The 22,966-nt window shown below is 32.1% G+C and overlaps 1 protein-coding gene across 1 annotated transcript; it reads right to left on the minus strand.

The window, feature by feature from the left end:
- Positions 1 to 13,674: 13,674 nt before the first annotated feature.
- Positions 13,675 to 22,736, minus strand: LOC129223053 (potassium channel subfamily K member 17-like; the record flags this gene model as incomplete). The annotated part of the gene is made up of 3 exons (XM_054857617.1): positions 13,675 to 13,778; positions 19,347 to 19,697; positions 22,721 to 22,736. Coding segments are annotated over 3 exons (471 nt in total), but the record flags the coding sequence as incomplete, so codon positions are not given.
- Positions 22,737 to 22,966: the final 230 nt, after the last annotated feature.

Here is a 22,966-nt window from a genome sequence, read left to right on the forward strand (position 1 = left end):
ACTGCACCTATTTGAAAAATTCTTTCACAATATGAAAGGCACTTTCTTACTGAGTAAGATAGGCTATAATTCGAAAAAATCCGATAAATAGTTCTTTTTTTATTCAAATTTAGGTCCAATTTTCTCGTAAATTGACTATTATTGGCTTTTAAAGGGGTGAAAAATTGCTTGCACATATTAATATTATATATCGTTAAAAAGGGTAGAATTTTCTGTGTTTTAAACAATTTATTTCAATGCTCTAGCTTAATTACGTCGGGAGTAATTTGCATTTCTAGCTCGAACTTTTTTAGGGTTAGCTGAAATTTGAGGACTACTTTCTTCATTAAATCTATCAATAAAAAGGGAAAGAATTGTCCCACAGTTTTTTTTTTTTTCGACAGCATTGGAAAAAGCGAGATTTTTTACTCTAGATCTCTCTCGACCATTGGTCGAAAAAATTAGCTTCTATCTTCAAAGGAAAAAAAAGTTACAAGCGTTTTCAAATCAATTTCGAAATATGTCATTTTGATTCAGGTTGTCAACCATTTTATTTTCGCGTTTCCATGGTTACGCTTTTTGAATCCATTGTTTATTTCCTTATTTTGCATCTGATTTCTTAAACTTATTTTATTTCATGTTTCCATGGGGTTTCAGTCTAGGATTATTGTTTTAAGGCAACCGTTAATGTAATTCATTGTTTTGGCGATTTGTTGTAAAAGAAAAGAAACTTTTGATTTGTTTTTATCCGTGTGAAATGTACGAGATTTTCTTCTTTTTTTCTGACGATGATTTTTGAATGTTCCACGGGATGGTTTTTTTTCGTTAGACGGATGGATTATGACATAGTGGTTGCTGGGCAAGTTTGGCGATAAACAATAGAACTGCGGAATTATTTTTACATTTAAAATATATTATTTAATGTCTTTTTTTGTTTATTTGACGAAATATTTTAAATTGCATTAAAAACCGTTTAGCTCGCTAAGTAGAGTTTTGAAGCAATTATAAATCTAATTTAATGATTTGACGAAAAGTTTTAAATTCGAAAGAAACTTAAATAGTGAAAAGGTGTGTACGCATTTTATACAAAGAAAAACGATCATTTCACATCAGAAGGGAGGGGGCGTCAATTTTTTTTATTCAACTGAATTCCATAAAATTTTTAGCACGGGCATCGTTGTGCGGGCACTGCTAGTTAAAATAAGTTGGGTGGTTTATTTCTAAAAGGTAACTTATAAAAGTTGTGAACACTTAAACCGGTATTGGATCATTCCAAGTGAAAGTTTTTTCATCACATTTTTATGTTTCTTTGAAATTTAGGTCATCGATTGTACCCTTCAAATTAATCAAAAGTCCACATTTTTAGATTTTTATCTTTTTTATTTTTTGTTTTATAAGACTTTGATTGTTATAAAAACCCTCTTTTTTTGCTTGAACATAAAATGGACGATAACTCAGCACCAAATATAGATAGAAGGATTTGGTAAAAAAAGATTTTAAAGTATACGATCTGCAACATGATTAATTTTGCAAAAAGTTTCATTTTCAAAAAATTAAATTTAAATTTAAAATTTAAATTTTTCAGAAAACATATGAAGATTTTTTTTAGGTTCCCAAAAATTTTTGTGTATTTTATCTCTTTTTGTGTCAAATTTCAAGTTTGGATCTCAATGGCATCATATTTTTATGAATTTTTTAGTAAAATTTGACTTAAGAAATAATGATATTTTTCAGATTCAATTTAGTTAAATATGCGATTCTCTTACTGGTGATGGTCAAATGAATAGTAAATAAACATGACTATGCTTGAAATGAACTGGCATGAACTAGTAGATTGCTAACCCCCCCCCCCCACTCCACCACCACTTTATATATATATATATATTTTTCAAAACTGTTTTCTAAATAAAAAAAAGAAGAACGAAAGAAAAAAAAAATCTGATACGTAAAAGTAATCATAATAACAAACGCTGCTAAACATCAGAAGTGACTGAGGCTCATAAATGAGGGGGGGGGGGGATCACAAACACTAAAAGTTGGGAAAACTTTAAGATACAAATAGAGGGGTATATTCCATATACGCCGTATGCTCTCAAACATTTTTTAGACACATTATGTTTATGAAATATACATATATTGTGCATAATGAATTACCGTGAGTATACCCTGAGAAAAATTGTTGGGAATTCCACTGAATAGAACCACACTCATTTGCAGCTTGTTTTTTGCGAAAAGTGGGATGGTAAAGTGAGGAGGGGGGGGGGAGCAATCTTGAATGAAGCTTAACAACATGGAAGGTTATGCTCAAAGTTCGTTTGATCTATAACTGCTTTTGATATATATATTCTCCTTCACAACAGAAATTAAAAAGAAACCAAGTAATAAAGAAAAGAAAATACAGCTGCACTCCAGGTGTTGTAGAAAGACAGCTATGTACGGACAGACAAATGATTTGATACTTTGATTTATTTATAGTTTTGTATGAAAAGAATGGAAAAACATTAAAACAACATGGGAGAAACACTATTTTACTATGTTTCTTGGGGCAAACTATTTCTTACCTCCTTCTGAAATTGAAAGTTGGTGTAGGGGTAAGGGATGAAATGAGTCATAACTTTCCTTGTCAGATATTGAATTTATCAAGTACACTTAGTGAAGTTATGATATAAAAAGAATTACTTGGTATGAAAAAAAAAAGAAAACATATTGGGCGATACTAGTATAGTGTTAATCGTATTGTGTGGGGTTGGGAGGTGATATAGTTCGTCTGGTTTTACGGAAAAACTTATACCACATTTGAATACGTTTACTATTCATTTTGTTTTATTTTATTCTATTTTTTAAGTTTTGAAAACATAAAAAAGAAAAAAAAGGTTAATTTAAAGTTGTTGAACCAGGAGGGGGGGGGGGGGGGCTTACCAATCTACAAGTTCATGGCAGTTCATTTCAAGCATAGTCATGTTTACTTACTACTCATTTGACCATCACCAGTAAGAAAATCCCATATTTAACTAAATAGAATCTGAAAAATATCATTATTTCTTGTCAAATTTTATTCAAAAATTCATAAAAATGTGATCCCATTGAGATCTTAACTTGAAATTTTGCACAAATGAAGATAATATACACAAATAAAAAAATGGTTTAAAAAACTAAAAAACACGGTTTCGTAGCAAAATGAACTAAAAAGTGAAAAATAATCTTTGGATGATAGTAGTTGACCAATCACTTAATTTTAATGTAATACAAAAAACCATGGGGTGCTGTCCATTTACATTTTTGCATGGACAACAAATGGAAGAAATTCAAGACAACTGATAAAAAGCCCCCCCACGCTTTTTTATATTACATTAAAATTAAGTGATTGGTCAACTACTATCATCCAAAGATTATTTTTCACTTTTTAGTTCATTTTGCTACGAAAGCGTGTTTTTTTAGTTTTTTAAACTATTATTTTATTTTCTACTTTTTAGTTTAACTTGTTTTACGAAAAATATTCATTTCAACATTGTTCAAAATCTTTTATGCTAATCCATCTCAGTCATCGATGCATGTGTGCGGAAATCATATCTACATTACTTTGAAAATTTGAGATGCGTTTGAATAAAAGTTTTGTTCAACAATGGTCTGATCAGCAATGAATTTCCAGTTGAAGGCTCACCTAAATTTTGGCATGAAATCAGTTAAAAACAATTATATTTAGTTTTCTAATTACCTTGGAACATTGGAACATATTTTGTCTGATGCAAAAAAATTAAAGGTTTTTGTAGATATTTTTAAATAATTTTTGCGAGTATTTTTTAATGTATTTTTTTTAATTTTTCCTTTTTCACATTGTTGGATTTATGCCAAAATATTGATTAAAATTGGAGGAAATTCACAATTAAAAGAGTTAATTAATTAATTTGATTATAGAATATTGCATTGTCATCGGGTCTGAGGTCGCGTGCCAAAATTCAAAAGAATCCGATCGCAGGAAGTTGGCGAAATTTGAGCTGCAAAATTCCGTTACAAGATACATACATACATACATACATACATACAGGTGAAGCTAATAAAAGCGTGTTAAAATATTTGGAAATTTAAAAAAATTCATTATATGTTTTCTGAGAAATTTAAATTTTAAATTTAAATTTGAATTTTTAAAAATGAAAAATTTTGCAAAATTAGTCATGTTGCATATCGTATTGAATAGCAACTAATGTACTTTAAAATCTCTTTTGCCAAATCTTTCTATCGATATTTGGTGCTGAGTTATCGTCCATTTTATGTTCAAGCATCCATGGAAAAAAAAAGGTTTTTCAAAAAATCAAAGTCTCATAAATCAAAAAATAAAAGAGATAAAAATCTAAAAAATTGAACTTTTGATTACCTTAAAGGGTACAATCATTGTGCCAAATTACAAAGAAATACAAAAAATTGAGTGAAAAAATTTCTGAAATTTTGAATTATTGACCTTATGCAGTTACTCTTAGCTCCATAGTCTATGCTAACCCATAGAGCTTGTGAACGTCTCCATGAAATTGCAAGACTAAAATAGACCAACAGCTTCTTAAAAGAACTAACAAAAGAACTAAAGAACTAAGTTCTAACGAGATGGACTTCAACAATGCAGCAACAGTTCTTGTTGTCACAAAAATTAAATTAAAAACAAAAATACACACGGATACATTAAAAATACATCAAGGCTAACACAGATCGTACATTTACAAAAACATTGCGACTCATCCAGACCTTGTATATTTAATGGCTTAGTTCACTTTATGAGACATATATACATATTTTTTTTTTTTTTTATTTCAAGTCTTATTTAACGGGTTTCTTTATTTTCCAACATAGCATTTCAATCGTCAGCAATATTGATTTTGGAAATGTTTGACGAGTCACTAAGCGCTTTGTTTTACTTATTTTCGCGAAAAACGAGGAGAAACAGAAAAGTGTCTTCTCTCTCCGGGCTTTTGAAGCTTTCTTGGTATACGAATGAGTAATTTTTTTCCTGTTAAACGTAACTCTTCACCTTAATCCTCATATATATAATAGCCAATGATCGAGTAACCCGCGAGTTTCACCACTGAAACTCGCGCCACGGCATGATAATTTGATATTATGTTTTGTTAATGTTTAACATGCAGGGAAATTTATTTATTGTGACAAGGCTGAACTCGATCCGGTACCTTAACTGTTTTGCTGGTAAGACTGTGTCATTGCAGGAGAATGAAGAAACGAAATAGTGGTCAACAATGAACGGTACCTACTAGAGTTTAGTAGTTAATCCACTGGTGTTAGGGTCACAATTTCAACTATTAAATTATCACCAAACAGGCAATGGCTTCGTGCAAATGTGGAATAGAAGCAAATTCCACCTTTTTTTTATAATAGCTTATTTACTTGCTTTTATATAGTAAAGGAAGAAAATTGCGAAAAAACTTTCACTCAAATTTCGGCATAGTTTTTCATTTTATGCACCTCCCCCCCCCCCATCTCCCAAACGATGTTTTTTTTTTTTTTTTTTTTTTTTTTTTTTTTTTTTTTAAACTTTTCACTTGAATGTACCTAAGTGGCCGCCAACATATCCATTTTGTTTACCCTGAGTTAATTATTACGAGTTTTCTCGTGTTTTTTGTATATCCGTATGGGTGTATACGCGAAACTTTTTTGAGTTATGCGAACTCAGTACGGTTGGACGTACGTATCTCGCATAGCTAAGAAAAAATCGTCGTAGAAATTAGAAATTTTATAAATAGGTTCTTTAAGGAGTTCAGTTGTGTACCTTCTCTTTTGGTTGCATACAAAATCTCTTCCAGTCTTTATGTGGCAAATCAAGGTTAATTTCAATGCAAATAGAAATTAATATTATAATTTGGAGCCAAATTTTTGTCGCCAGGTTGGTAACACATCACCAAATTGGCGAAGAAAGCCGTTTTAGTCTTTTATGTTTAAAAAATAGAAACAAATGGCGACTCTCGTTACCAACAAATGCAGTCATTTCGGGTCCATACTTCCTTGTATATCAATATTGTTAATTTTGAAATTTTACATTGTATTAGAACTTTTAATGTTATATTTTGGCTTGTTTTGGTTTGTTTGGCAAAAAAAGTTTTAATTTAGTTTAATCTCATTGATTTTAATTGCCTACTTCATTTTTTGGGTATTTTTTTTCGATTTGCTGAAGCGTTTAAAAATGCTCATTTATGGCAATGTGATATCAATATAAGCAATTTTAATTTATTGCTGCATAATACGAGTTGAAAGCAAAATGCAGCGGTTTCACTATATTTGTTTCAAACGGTTTAAAAACTCTACAAATTCCGGTATAACTTTGATATACCCCACCAAAAATTACGCGCCAAATCTAGCACTCCCTACGGACTTTTTAGGGTTGTTGTTTCTTATTTAGGTGTTGCCAATTTAGGTTTTTTCAGCTTTTAGGTTTTTGCTGTTGCCAAATTTAGTATTTTCTCGTATTTTGTACTAGGTATTTTGCTTGGCGAGAAAAAAAAGTCGCCAAATTTCCGATTTGGGAGGGGGGGGTATATCAAAGTAGTTCCCAAATTCCACTTGTCACAATACATCCCTTACGGAAATACCTGCTGCAAAGACGTTAATCATTACAAACAATTTCGGCAGTAAGCTTTTAAACCTGCCTACTAAAAGTATAAAAGTGCTAAACTGAGCCCAGATCCATCGAGGAAGTTTCCGTACGAGATAGCAAAAAAAGTTCGACCTCCCCCCCCCCTCTTTTGGGGGATATTTCGATGCTTGGGAATCTGGCGCGGTCGTCTCATTTTTAGCGTAAATAATTTTATTTTGGTAACCCTGCTGATTTATGGTAACCCTACGTGAATAGATGTTTCCGATCTCTTTGTTTAGATTTGCAAAGTAAAATATTTCTGGTGTATGCGCAGGAGCCAAAAACTGACGCCAATGAAGGAAGATCACTAAATTCCAAATCATCGAAATGTCCCCCTCTTTTTTTTTTTTTTTTTTTTTAAATCTCACCGATAATATCTTATTACCAGAAGATTCCCCATTTGGTCCAATCTTAAAATTTGTTGAAGATAGAGTCCAAAATAAACTTCCTCACAAATCTGCTGACATTCCTTGTTGTAATACATTATCAAATACGTTAAAAACCTTTACCTAAAAGCAGAAAATTTAAAGGTAGTAACCATCGATTCATATTCTTTTGAAACAACTGATTTGTAATCTTTATTCTAACCTGATTTTACAAATTAGCATTACGAAACTGCTTACTAACACAAAATCACTTTTCGATGGTAAATAAGCAAAATTAATACTGATGCCACATTAATTTGATAACTTTTGGGGATATTTTGATAGTTGGGAATCTGGCGATTTTTCATCATTGGCGTCAATTTTCGGCTCCAGTGCATGCGCTAGAGATATTTTGCATTGCAAATCTAAACAAAGAGAACCGAAACATCTAGGGTTACTATAAATCACCAGGGTTACCAAAATAAAATTATTTACGCCAAACAATATAACGACCGCGCCAGATTCCCAATTATCGAAATATTCCCTGACTTTTAATTACGTAAAGGTTTTAATTTATTTCAACTTTTGTTAAAAAAATATTCAATTCTTTTTTTTTTTTTTGCAGTTGGCTTGCATGTGTGTGTCTCTAGTACTATGCAGTTGGCTTACATATGTTTTCAAAAAATACAGTACATTCATTGGAGTGAAATCTGCGGTTGAATTAACACTGGACTCTGAAGTCCATGCGAAAAATCATGAGCTCTCTTAGCTAGTTTCTTAATTTGGTTGGCTAATCAATACTATACTAGAGACATGCTGTCACTAATGTTGATTGTCTACTATGTCTACTGCAACACCCCTATAACACAGAATGCTTATTGCGTTTGCCTCAACATGTGAAACTTTGTCCCTGTGTTGTTTACCGGTACGGAGGATAGCGCTAAAGCTTGACCACGGAGAGATGGCGGATGACCTTGTTGCAAAAATATCATTTGCATCAGGTTGTTTGTTATTATTTTGTAACAGCGACAAGAGCGAGAACGCGCCTCTTACTACTCTGCGCTTTCGGGCTCATTCTACCAATTACAAATGATACTGATGGCTTTCCGCTTCAAGGTCATCCGCCATCTCTCTGTGGTCAAGCGGCAATCTAACGATGACGTTAAGGTTTAGGGGGGGGGAATCAATCAATCTTTCAACGGCGAACTGTTTTATTTTTAATTTTGTGTTCTGCCTCTGTCAATGCTGAGTTTGTTGTTGATCTTGGTAGTTAGGATTCGAATGTTTGTGATGGAATGTCGGGCATTAACAAAGTTAATAAAGACTTAACTTGATGAATTTTGATGTATCTTTTTCCGTCACAAGTAAACTAATCTAAAGGAATAACACAGAACCTACACGGTGATGGATTCAAACTTTCGCCTCATGAATATTTGTAAATGGTAGTAATTCGTAAAACAGCACTACCCAGTGGCAATCCAGCGAAAGAATTTCTATGGCGATAGATCCAAACAATTCAAACCAAATTGTTAATATATTATTTTAAACTAGCTGCGTTGCCCGGCTTTGCCCGGTCTACCTTGAAAATAAAAATTGTGTCAAGTGACTAATGTTCAGCAATCAGGCTTAAATAAAAGGAAACAAAAACATCATGCAAACTTTCCCTGACAAACAAAACAACATATATTAAAATACCTTTAAGAAATTAAAATGAGAAATATGGATTTTAAAAGCGTAACCATGGAAACTGAAAATAAACTAAGTTTGAGAATTGAAAGTGAGAAAGATGGAAAGAAACGGTGGATTCCAGAAGCGTAACAGTTTAAACATGGAAATAAAATAGTTAACAACTTGAATGGAGATGAGATTTTTCGAACTTGACTTAAAAAGGCTTGTAACTTTTTGTCCTTTCGAGATAGAAGCTTAATTTTTCGTCCAGAGGTCGAGAAAGATCTGAAGTAAACGTAAGTAGGTTAGAGCATTGCAGCAAACTGCGTAGAACGCAGAAAATTCTACTCTTTCCAACGATATATAATATTAGTATATGTGCAGGTAATTTTCACATCAATTTTTGGGAATTTGAAAATTGGGCATAAATAGGAATAAAAAAAGAACTATTTATCGATTTTTTTTTTTTCAAAACCGGCATTCAAATTTTTTTCAGAAATAAATTAAAGATTTCAGCGAAATCGGCCAGGTAGTTCTCGAGTTTTGCGCATTTAAACACAGAGACGCTTTTTAGAGACTTCATTTTATACTATGTAGAAATTTAGATATTAACCAATTGTTAAATTCTCCGCTTTTAGTTTCTAATACCTTCGACAGATGGCAGTGACCTCTGTACTAATTCGCTTTGAGTTCTTTTTTGCTCTGTGTTAAAAGCAAGAAAGCGATAGGCTTTTAGTACAACAGAGGCATTGGTTTACTGATTTCCATAAAGACAATTTTGAAGTCATTTTTGGATTTCTTTGTATGAATAAAACGATATATAATAAAATTGTCCGAAGTTTCAACATAAACTTTTACAATTTTACAGTCTGAGTAGGGGAGAGTGTTGTACCTTGGGACACTTTTCATGTTTTAATTTATACGTCAATTATTTAAATGAAATTTAAAATCCAAAAGTCACAATTAAATACCCCAACATATTTCTAGCAATGTATATATATATATATATTAGGGTGGTCCTTATTTTTGAAGTTGCAGATATTTTACGCAATGGTACATTCCTTAAGAGAGCAAGAGAAAATCTTCGAGAGGTAAAATTAAATTTCATGAATTTAAATTTAGATTTTGTAGTTATTCACTGGGATACAAAGTTACATCCAGACGTTACTTCAAAAAGAACGCCGACAGGATTACCGTGATAGCTTCAGGTCCTAATATTGAACAGCTACACTGAATTCCTTAGATATTTCTTCAGTTGCTTATGATATCTTATATGATAGCTCTTTATTACTAGCTGTTCTAGCTGTAGTGTTTGATACAACGGCTTGCAATACCAACCGTATAAATTGTGCATGCAATTTTTTTGAGCAAAAACTGAACGGTGATATATTACATTAGGATTGCCATCATCATGCACTTGAAATCATACTGTAGAGTGTGTCCTTAAAAGAGTTCTTGACTTTCTTAGTTCTAGATCAGATATTCAATTATTTAAGCGTTTCAAAATTTTGTGGAAAGATCTCCATCATTCAGAACTTATAACATTTCAATCAAGTACACATACCACTTAAATTCTAAAAGACAAAGTTGATAACATATTATTTATTGTTCGTAAAAAGCGGAATTGAGAAAAATTACAGATAATTCTCATAACTTGTAATAATATTTCCTTGTGAATTTCCTCCTACAGGGATGTTTTCGGCAACCTGGAGCTTATCCCTGAGCCAAATAGGTGGCAAAAGGAATTTTTGTTTGAAAATTTTTATATTTAGGAAACAATTTAAATTGACCTTACATGAAAAGAAAGCCCTTCAATGCTGAGTTACAATTAAATGCTGTATGAAGATATGGTTTTTCGCAGCAACCCAATCGAGGCTCTTTTTAATAATATAATATGTCTGAGAAACTCGCAGCGTACAAAATGATGACAAACATGCAGCAGAAGCAGTAATTGGAAAATTTATAAATCACTTATGGCATTTAGGGGATAAACTAGTAGCTTTGTGCGTATCGGATGAAGGAATTAACTTTGAAGATAGGAAAACACTAGTCCAAAAAAAAAATGCTTGTGATAAGGAAGACGTGTCTGATGACTGTTTAACAATTTTCATATAACTGTAGATGATTTGGAATACTTTTTTGGTAAAAATCTTCCTCTTCATAGAATCAATTACGAGTCAATAAAACTGTTTGATAAGCTACAAATACTAAAAGATTTTTTTTTTTTTTTTTGATCCTGATTCACGGCAAAATGAAGGAAACTCTTTAAAAGGAAGAAAGATCGTTAAAATACTGAAAATTGTGAATGATACAACTGAAAGAGGAGCACAATATATTAATCGAAGAATTTCGCAACTAATTTACCGAATTATGAGTCACAAAAACAATTTATTTTACAGACCGTCCAAGACTATCGGAAAAAAATACACACTATCGAGATACATTGAGAAAAGCGTACGATTAAGGAAAGTTTCTAAAGCATTATTTCATTCTTATTCAACGTAAAATCTTCAGATGATATAAAGTAATAATAAAGATTAATTTTAGTGCTACCTCACTGTAAAAATATTTTGCAAACCTAGGAGAAACGATGTACTGAGACTGAAGTAAAATTTCGAAGATTTGTGGGAAAATTTTAAAAAGTGTTAAAGTTCAACGGCCTAGGGGCACGTATTATTATTGACCGATCGAGCTCAAATTTTGCACACGTTATTTTTTATTATAGTGTCACAAAACTAGGGGGAGTCACTTGTTGAATTCCGAAAAAATTTTTCCCATATAAATAAGGACCACCCTAATATATATATATATATATATATATATATATATATATATATATATATATATATATATATATATATATATATATATATATATATATATATATATATATTAATTTAGACAGTTTGAAAATAAAATAATGCCAGCCATTTAACCAAACAACCAGCTGTTGGATAAAAGCATTGCCAATGCTCAGTCTATCTGGATTTTTAGTTTATGCCCAGAACACTGCAACTATTATAAAAGTTTCTAACGCAGTTTAAGGGGACACTGGACCTTAAAAACAAACTTTTTTAATTATTGATGGATTTGCATGAAATTTTAACCATATACTTTAAACACTAGTACAAAGTTAATTATAAAATTTCATTAAAAAAATTTAATTAGAAGACCAATTATTTAAAAAAATGTAAATAACCTTAACGACAATTAACAAAACTTTGAAAAGTCCCTTGCGTAATTATTTTGATTTCACAACACTGAAACTTACTTTAACTCATTCTCTATACTATAATAAATAAAACAAAACTCACAAAATTGTCCTCATATTCAAATAAATTCAAAAAATAAAAATTTCAAAAATGTGACAAAAATTTCTTCCTTTTGAACGTCCAGTGTCCCCTTAACAAAGTTAGGGAACCTATTGTTGGGGCTAACGTAACCTGGCTGGGCTGCGTCTTATTGATCTGATTAGGATCTGCGTATCCTTCACAATTTTGCCATATTAACTTTCCCACAACTGTAAATTTAAGTACCCTCTATTTCAGCGATTCTAAACTTGTGAAGCACACCCAAATTTAGAGTTAACACTCTGGCAGAATGTTAACTCTAAAAGTGGGTGGAGCATTAAAGAGTACTACCACATACTGAACTCAAACATTACTTTTTACTTTAAACTGTTAAATTTCATTATTTAGAATTTAAAACAAAAATTCCCTAGTTTTGTTAAGATTATACAGTAGCTTTAGAGCAAGATCACTCAAAATGATTTATTTATTTTTTCTATGAAGTTTCGAAGTAATTAAGATTAAGTTGGTAAATTATGTGATGAATGCTAAAATATTGAGAACCGCTGCTCTTTCTGTGCTGAAAGAAAGACTTCAAAATCACTTAATTCAGTCATAATTGATGGTTTGACAAAAAAAGGGGGGTGGGACATATATAATGTATGAGTTAATAAAAGTCCCCTTTTGTGTTGTCGGTTAAATTCAAAGCTACAATTTCAATAGATTAAGCAATTGCACAGCAATTGAGGCGTGGTCTCCAAAGCATCCAACCCTTTCAACAAATGCTCGTAAAACATTGTATTTAAATTTCCCTTGGTTAATTTTCTTGTACCTAATTCAATCTTTCTGTTTAATTAAAAATATATTCTTATTTACCAGAGTTCTATCAAATAAGAAATATTGGAGAGATGAATGATAAGGAATTTGGAACAACAGCTTTAATGCGATCATAAGAGGAATTGGAAGTTTGGTGGTTAGTTTGAGGAGAAATCACTAAATTATAGTCCGATATAACAGTAACAATTATTCTAAATGGAATCGTTTCCAAAATTTTAAAAGAATTTTTTTCTGAAATAGCATGCATTAAAACATAGGATCCGATCATTTTTTAAATAATTTGTTTAAGTTTACTTTTTTTAAAAAAATACTTTAATCGGTGCGCTTTTATTGTTTATGCTCCTGCCGATGACATCACAAATGATGCAATGACATTTACTGTTGCCATTCACAGAGCAAAATATTTAATTTTGCATCTTTACTCACGTCTATTGGTGATAATATGGTAGATAGCAAGCGTATAGCGCAATATTTAATTCGCTTCTTGATTATCATAACGTGGAAACGTGGTAGAAAGATGCGCCAAAGTGCATCATTTGTGACGTCATAAAGACCACTCCTTGTTTGAAAAATAGGACATTTAAAAAAAAAATTAAAAAATAACTGTTGGAAAAATGAAAGTATTTTTTGGTTCCATGGTATTTTTTTTTTTTTTTGCTTATTCTATCAATTTCAGTGATTAAAAGTAGTATTTTTGACTGAGAAGGAAACAACCCCATTCTCCAAACTATCATAATTGTTTATTAGATCAGTATTTTATGAAGATAGTTACAAACTTTATTATTATGTATTGTATCTGCGGGATTTTTAAAAATGAGAAGTCACAGGGTTGTGTAATTATTATTAAGGTTCTGTAGAATATGATACATTTAATAACGTAAATACTACAAATAAAACACATTTAAAATTATTTTTCTTTGACATCTTCTTCCGGCATAGCATTTTCCTCGGGTGGTTCTTCTTGCTTTGCCCGTGACCGTATCTCTTTTTCAATTTTTTCCTTCAGATGATCTAAAACGGAATCCATTTCTTTTAGATTATTTTCAGTAACAAGATATGGAGTTAGTATGCAAAGTTCTTCAAACTGTTGCAGTTTCTTCCACTTCTTGAAAGTCTAAAAGAATAAATTGTTTGTTGTTCTAAGAATATTCAGAGAAAAACTAATTAACCGCGCACTTATCTCTTTCTAATACATTTATATCGGTCTATGTTAGTTTAAGCACATGTTGCAATGGTACAGCTTTACTATGGATAGATGGCAGGCTAACTGAACTTGAAAACGGACCACTTCTTTTTGAAGTAGGTAGAATCGGCGAGAACACGAAGCATTCAAGTCTCGCGTTCTCACGGATCCTATCTAATACCAAATACTGCTTCAAGTCTCTGTGGTCGAACTTTAAGTGTGGGGCTCTGCAATTGGTGAAGAAACAAAGCTACAGTCAAGTCGATTACAAGAAAGAAAAGATTACAGGATAATACACCATGAGCAAGACCTTCACCTAGAACAGGGGGTGGATGGGATTTATGGATCTGATAAAGTTTACTACGGAGATATGGCGAAAGACCTTGAAGCGGAAACATAATTTGTTTCGTTTAAGACGGTGAGAAGGAAAAAGGGATGTAAGTGAACATCTTCATGTTTTGAGTAAAACGTGTTTAAACATAGGGTCCAAGGTAGGTTTTCATTGAAATTTTTTTCTATATCATGCTGTATAACAGAACCTACCAGGGCTACTAATACTATATCTTGCCACAAAACAAATTAGAGGTTCGCTAACTATTTGCACTAGTTACCCAGAAATTTTTATTTTTGCCACTTACATCACTTTGCTTCTCACTGCCTCATTTGTAATAGATTGATTATTATTATTATATAAGATAAGATCAGCGAGAACGTACCTCTTACTACTGGGCGCTTTCTGGCTGATTCCACCTATTACAAATGATACCAATGATGTTTCCGCTTCAGGGTAATCCGCCACCTCTCTGTGGTCAAGCCCTACCAATCGCCTCCCGACATCATGAGAAAAGTCACTACATGGGTTTATATCAGCACTGTTGTGTACTTGATACGACATACTTCAAATATGAATCTTCTTTCCTCTTCAAAAAAAAAAAAAAAGAAAGAAAAACAAATATCAGGGTAAAGCCTTGGCCGTTGTAGTATCAAATAATATAAATAATAGAAGAAGAACCTCGACTCCGCGATCAGTTTTTAAGTGTCGCCGAGAAAAAAAAATACTTACGGAAACGTGATTTGACCCAAAAGCCAACATTTAGGTTTTCAGAACAAATGACATGCATTCGTCGCCAATGTTGAATTTACTTGGCGGAGTGGTTGCCATTTCCTCCGACTACTAATTCGAAGGAAAACAAGAAGTTCTGTCTAGAACTAGACGAGCCTACTTTCCCGTATACCCATACTGCTTTCTAATACCTGATCAATATTCTCAAAAATAGCTAAAGTCGCAAATTTTTTCAAACATATTTTTAAAATACTTGAAGCTGATTTCTAGGAATAAATTATTCCTCATTCGTCTAAGAAAACTAGATGCGTAAAAAAAAAGAAAAAAAAAAACGAACAAATAAAATAGCAGCAATTTTTAAACAAAGCAGCTAATATACTTTTTTTCCATAAAAAAAAAATCTTTAACAGCTATCAAAACGAAAAAAATAATAATTAAAATTAATAAGCTCATTAAAATAAATACATCATATCAAAAAAAAATCGTCTTTTTCCCCTGTTGCCAAAAACATTTTTTTAAATGAATTAATGCACCTACCAGAACAAAAAAAAAAAAAAAAAAAAAAAAAACAATAAAATGTCAACTTAAAGAAATAATTTTCATTGTCAAAAAAAAAAAAAAAAAAAATCGTCTGCGCATATCTTTATGTAGAAACATAAATGACTTCGAGTTTATTCGCCAAAAACTGAGTACCTAAATTGAAACTTTAGCGTAAAAATAAAAACAAGTCATATCATCAATAATTATTTCACAGTTAAAACCATAGCTGCAGAGTCGGAGTCGAAGTCAATCTCATTTTGAGATAATGGAGTCGGAGTCGAATATTTAAGAATCGGAGTCATTCATTTGTTCTCCGTGTATAAATTTTTGCCAAAGCTACGAAGTCAGAGTCGAAGTCGGGGAGTCGGAGTCCGATTAATTGTCGGGCACAGGAGTCGGAGTCGGAGTCAAGTGCCTCTAAATTCTCGGAGTCGAACTCTGGAGTTTGGCGTCAAGAGTCATTTCCAACAAAATTTGTTTGAAGTAAATCCGCCTTCAAGTACAGAACTGAAATGACTTTCAGTTTCCACGTAGGCGCTATTGTTAAGGGTTTGAAAAGTTCAAAATTGAACGGAAAATTGTTCAATTCAAAAAGATAGTTTACATACAAGTTTTTCATCAAAAGCATTTTCCTATAAAGTTTGTTTGAAGCAAATTCGCCTCACAGTTCGGAATTGCCTTGAATTTCCCCGTAGACGCTAATGTTAAGTTTTTTTGAACTGTTCAAAATTGAACAAAAAATAGTTCAAATCAAAAAGTAAAATATGGGAATGAGGTGTCCTCGCCGAGATCTTTCGAACAAAGATAAAGTTTTTTCGAATCGGACTATTCATTCAAAAGTTATTAGGGGGGGACAGACAGGCAGACCGACGGACCGACAGACAGATCGACAGACATTTCTCCCCATCTCAATACCCTACTTTCCAATTTTTAATTTTTCGATATTTATTGAATTATTTTAATTATTTTTGCCATTTTTTTGGTTTTCGCGATATTTTAAAGATGCATTAAGCCTTCTTTCATGCTTTTCTGCTTTTTCTGACATTTACTGGGAAAGTAGGCTAAAAAAGAGGGTCGCCAGAGTCGCGGTCCCCTCTGGTATTGGAGATTGAGATTCTAAAGCTTTTTGTATCTGAAGATTTGAAGAGTTTCAGATGTTCAATCTTTCTCTTCTCTTTTGCTAATGTACACTGTAGGGGACTTTATTTGCTACTGTTGAAAAACCGCAGTTGATGCATCGAAAATCAGAAGAAATTTGCGTATTCTCCCCTTTTACTGATCATATCCTTTTCAATTTAATAATAAAAAAATATATTGAGAGAGGAAACATTATTATTTACTTTGACTCTTGCTGATTTATATCATTGAGATTGTAAAAACTAACCTTTTTGGTTTGCTGCGAGAGCTGAGCCGAATTTAGCTCAACGCCGCCACTAGCCAGACTTGAAATCTGCCGCCCCTTCCCGAGCACATAATAAAAAGCAAACACCTTGAAGACCCTAGAAATTTGAAATAGTGGTCCCAAATTTTGAAAAGTTAAGTTTATGAAGAAAAAAAAGATCAGGCCCAGATTTTTAGAACGGATTTTAGATATGTTTGGGGCTCTGAATCAAAATAAGAAATTAGTTTTTCTCTAGCAGCTCTACTTTTCAGATAAGTTCAGCTGTTTTACTAAAAATACGCAAGTTTAACTCCATTTCCTGCACTTCTAAATCAAAGTATAGGCTTTTGAAACAAGGATTGCTTCCAGCACATTTGCTCTATAGTCAGTCTGCAGTCCAGTTACGTTCAGGAAAATTCACTACATGAAGTAAATATCTAGCAAGTTTAGTAACAACGCTTCTACGAATTAAGGTCAACTTGTAAGTATTTGCTATGCATATATTCGCTTCGCGTGAGGTGTGATGATTTTCAGAGCCTGACTAATGTAGACCCTAAACAAACTTCTTTGGGGGTCCTCTGCATCCAAACCTTATTTAAAAAAATATTAATGAAGAACCAGGGGTGGTGGTTTTAGGGGTGTTGAGATGTTAAACCACTCATTCAGAGCAACCCACACTTGTACACAAAAAAAAGCAGATAAATTCAGTAGAGTGCCCTAATTTTCTTAAATAAAAAACTACATCGATTTCAGTCTTTTTGGGATTCTTATTTATTTATTACTAGCAAAAATACCCGGCGTTGCCTGGGTCAGTAATAATTATGAGAAAATATCGTTACTTGCTTTTGTTTTCTGTTTTAAGTGAATGAATTTAAAACACATCTTTTTGACGTGATTAAAAATCGAGTTTCTTCCTTACGCATAAAACTAAAATAGCAATAAGTATAAACTAGTATGTTGTGGCCATCACGAAACTTGTGGCCAAAGCAAAGAGTGAAAATTGAAAGTTATTTTAAAAGCCTTGCTTGAATTAATTACAAATATTTTATTTGTTAACAAACATAAGATGGCAACAGTTAAAAATTTTAAATCATTTCCATACAATTAAAATCACGAGAAATACGCAGACGAAAAAAGCAGAGGGGGATGAAATTGCGTGTCGGCGAAACTGGAGAGATGCAATTTGTTTTGCAATTGCTGTTTAAAAGTGTTTCCGCACAAACGCTGACACTGATTACGAAAGTATTTTTTTAAATACAAATGAGTCAATTTTGAAAATTTAAAAAATACATATTCGTACAAAAATACAAAATCCGAAAAACCAGGGCTGCCGAGCCAGAGTCGGGCTGATTTCGGGGTAATGGAGTTGGTCATTTTTCCTTAAAACCCGTGCCTCTGCCAGTGCTTGCGGAGTCGGAGTACCACTGATTTCGGGGTAAAGGTGTCGGATTCGAAGGTTCTAAAATTTCCGAAGTCAGAGTCGTTTCCGGACATTTTTTCACCAACTCAACAGACCTGCTAAAAACAAGAGAAATGACTTGTTTTGAAAGAAAAAAATACTGACTTGATCTTCAATTTTATACCTTTGGAGTATATTTAGCAAGTTCCCAATTCAGTTGAGTCAGTGCATTTGATATTTTATCCATGTTAATTTGAACATTTTTAGGTTTTCCGCAAATTTTATGAAGAAGAAGGAAGTAAAAATAAGTTATATAATAGGAAATGTGCAATACGACAGATCGTGTAAACGCTACACCAAACGTGGACCAAACAAGTAACAACAAAACATGCATGACGTGAACAAACTCGCCAAAATCCTCTGATGTTAAATCTGCAAAAGGAAAAAAATCATGAAAATACGGTTTAGTTGACTGTTTACAAATAAAACAACAGAACATTTCAAAATTCAACTCAAACTCATATTAAAGAAAACAAACATTTACATCTTTTTTTTTTAATCAAACAGACAAAATTATTTTTTGTATCGAATAAGACAGGTCGGAAGGTTGGCACATATGAATAATAACTATTTCACAAAACCGATTTTTAATCAGATATTAAAAGAGCTATGCTGTTCTTATTAGAATATTTTAAGTCGTATACGAGTATTTTATGATCTTTCATTAACCAATTTTTTTTTTTTTATAAACAAAATTTGTTTTGACAAAATTGAAAAAAAAAAAAAATCTTGAATAAAGTGCTTAACCCTGTTATTGCTTTACTTGACCTATATACTCGATTAACCACTTTCTTTCCTCTTTTAGAAGAAAAGAGAAAGAGCTTTTTAGAAGAACAATATAATTTTAAACAAATTGATAAAATAATAGTAATATATGTCCTACGCTTCTGTAACCTTGAAAAAATAAAAACTGCACGTCCAAAGTACAAAGTGTTTTTTTTTTCTTTACTTACCTAATACCACATCTCCAAACCCAATAGTTGAAAGGGACACAAAGCAAAAATAAAAAGCTTGAGAATAAGTCCAATTCTTCAGTGAAATGAATAATCCAGATGGAATTAAATAAAACGTTATGATCCATTTTACGTGGTAAATAGTGCCACTTATTATCTGAGCAAGACTTAGATTATATGACGGCTTTAGCTTGTTGAACATCCATCTGAAACCTCCTCTAAACTTCATGCCTGTTAGATATATTATCATATAATTTAAGGGTATGCCAAATATCATATAGAAGACGCAGAGCAACTGTCCAATCCTTGAGCTTGGAGAAACGTTGCCATAACCTGGAAAAGAAGGTACAACTTATGTCAGCAAAGTGCTCCAGTTATTGGCAACATTATCAACTTTGGTTTGCTGAAGGTTCATGCTAGACATGTTTTAATGTTTCTTAGGATATAAAACTTCAGATGATATTTATTTGTTCCTAAAGGAAGCTAAACTCTTCCCCATGGTGGTGCCGACGAGTAAGGCTGTCTTAAAGAAATTACTCATCCTTCAAATAAAATGAAGGAAAAACTGGTTTATTACGGTTTCTTAAAATGAAGAACTTTATTTGAGTTATAAATTAACCGAAAAATAGCACAACGAGGGAGTTTATAAACTTTATTCTGTATGCGAGAATGGAAAATAGGTAGTAGTGGTAAACAAAACAATGTGACACTTGGCGAAACTGTAGCCTGCTTGACGCCGAGAAGGCAAAAAATAAAAATAAAATAATAATAAATAAATAAATAAATAAATAAACAACATTATTTGAGGCAAAACATTTTTTTTTTTTTGACATCAGTATTTTTTTTTTTGATAATGTAATAAAAATTTATATTTATAAAAAAATACACTGGTACTCTCTGAAACAAGAAAGACAGAACTTTCTTTTGATCAGAATGCCATGCCGGTGTCTAAAAGCTTCTGCTGAACAGCAAACAAATCTAAAAACAAAGAAACATGCTCTTAACTAACTTTGTTTAGAACGAAATGAATGAAACGTCTATATTCAGCAAAGAAAAGGTAAATGTGGCAAATGTTGGCGATAAAACAGACGCCATCTATGTTTTATTCTAAATCAGTACATAAAGTTTCATCATACGTGACAAATAGAATTATTACAAAATCAATGATTAGCAACCTGATCTTTCAAAACTTTAGACGAACAATTCTTTGTCAGATCAATCACCTTCTTGACATGACCATTTCAGATTTTCGTTCATGAATAAGAAATGCGAAAATATAAGTAATTCTGACAAGTTTTAGATTTCTATTTTGAAAGCTGTTGAAAATATAGGCCTGTGAAAAAACTCAAAAAATACGAAAAAAATGTGTTATTTCAAATGACCGTAATTTCTCTCCTAATTATAATAGTCGAATAACAATCTAAGTTTCAAGTCCATTCAGCATGACTTTTGACTTTGAATGTCTCAAAATACTCCTACTCAGAAACTTTCGAAAAAAGCAAACATATTTTGTTGCACCAGCAAAATTCTTCCATTGTACCAAAAATTAGGCTTGAGACACAATGGTAAAGCACTGAAAAAAAAAAAAAAAAACACGAGTGTTTACATATTTTAGGCAGAAATTTAACACAAATTTTGAAATTTAAATTTTTTTTTTTGCCTAGCGTTTATAGGTAAAATTTAGAAGAAAGTTTCGGGATGTCCGCTACAAATCAATTTAGTTATTAGTTCGAGGTACTCATGTGGAGTCTGTTTTAGATTTGCTAAGATGATTACACTCTTGCTTCAAAGCCATTGTAGGGAATTAAAATAGTTAATAAAACAATTTCTTACCAATAGTAGTTATAATAACTTGTGAAAAAAGAACGTAATCTCCAAGCTTGTCTCCCCAAGTTTCGTTCGTTTTATACATTTCTTTATGTCTCCGTTTAAAAGCTTCTATAGTATCACCATCAGGGATATTTTCTTCTCTTGCTGCTAGTATAATCTCTATAAAAAAAATATTAAAAAAAGAAAATGCGTATGTTTAAGATTGCGGGGGTACAGTCGCAACCAAAATACTTAAAAGATTAATCGTTTTTCATTTCAGTACTTTACTGAGTAATTGTTGATGAAATGTGCAAATGTACTGCCAGTTGCACGGTTTGTATATGCAGCAAAACTTCAATATCTCTTAGCGTCATGGCAAGTGAAACGAGCTGATGTGTGCCTCACATGACTTCCTTTTACTCCAATTTAATGTCATTTTCCCATTATTGGTAATTTTAATGTGATTCAATAGTTTACTCTCTAAATATCACCAACAGTGGCCAAATTAAAACCAGATTCAAAAAAAAAAAAAAAAAAAAATCCCCAAATTTGTCGCCATGTTGGCAACAAAACTTAGCGACCAAAAGACTGGTGATTTTTGAGTGAAAATTTTTTCTCGAATACAATACTTCCTTTTAAATGCCAAAGTCCATTTGATATCAAAACATGCTAGTGAAGTCAAACTCGCTTATAACGAGAGAGAAGGGACCACGATACATGCTCGTTATAACAGAATACTCATAAAAAACGGGATAGTGAAATTAATAATTGAAATTCTTACGTACTTGCCTTGCTTGTTTTCAATTTCTCTACAGTGCCATAGAACTTGGTACCTTTTTTTTGAACTGTCTTATTGTCATTTTTTTGCGCTATAGATGTCTTTCAAGGAATATTCATTGGCCAAAATATCGTCATTTTCACCCCCGGTTTCGAAAAACGGTTGAAGCTTTACGGTATATCAAAAAACATTGTGGATGTTGATAGCAGTTTAGCTTTAAATTCTTCACAATTTTTTAACACGCTTTTATTAGTTTCACCTGTATGTATGTATGTATCTTGTAATGGAATCTTGCAGCTCAAACTTCGCCCACTTCCTGCAATCGGATTCTCACGCGGATCCTGCACGCGACCTCAGACCCAATGACAATGCAACATTCTATAATCAAATTAATTAATTAACTCTTTTAATTGTTAGTTTCCCCCAATTTTAATCAATATTTTGGCATAAATCCAACAATGTGAAAAAGGAAAAATTAAAACAAATACATTGAAAAATGCTCGCAAAAATTATTTAAAAATATCTACAAAAACCTTTAATTTTTCTGCATCAGACAAAATTTGTTCCAATGCTCCAAGGTAATTAGAACATGAAATATAATTGTTTTTAACTAATTTCATGCCAAAATTTATTTGAGCCTTCAATTGGAAATTCATTGCTGATTAGACCATTTTTGAACAAAACTTATATTCAAACTAGCTGCGTGCCCGGCGTTGCACGGGCTACCTAAAAAATGTAAGAGCAGTCCAGTTGATGCTTTTGTAGTACACTGACACTAGTTTCTAACGCGTTAAGGAATAAATAAATGCGCGTAAAGCAAGGTTTGCAAAACACCAGTAAAACATATTTTTGCCAAAACACCTCATCAACGTAAATAATCGTTATCAATGATACAAGTTATGAGTACATTTTCAGTCAGCACAAAAGGGGAAAATATATGCATTATCAACTATAATCTTTACTCACGTTAAACTGAATTACATCTGATAGACTATATCGGAAATATTTAGGCACAATAACAATCCGCTTTTTA

This window comes from Uloborus diversus, chromosome 5 (assembly GCF_026930045.1).
Source record: "Uloborus diversus isolate 005 chromosome 5, Udiv.v.3.1, whole genome shotgun sequence".
Taxonomy (NCBI): domain Eukaryota; kingdom Metazoa; phylum Arthropoda; class Arachnida; order Araneae; family Uloboridae; genus Uloborus; species Uloborus diversus.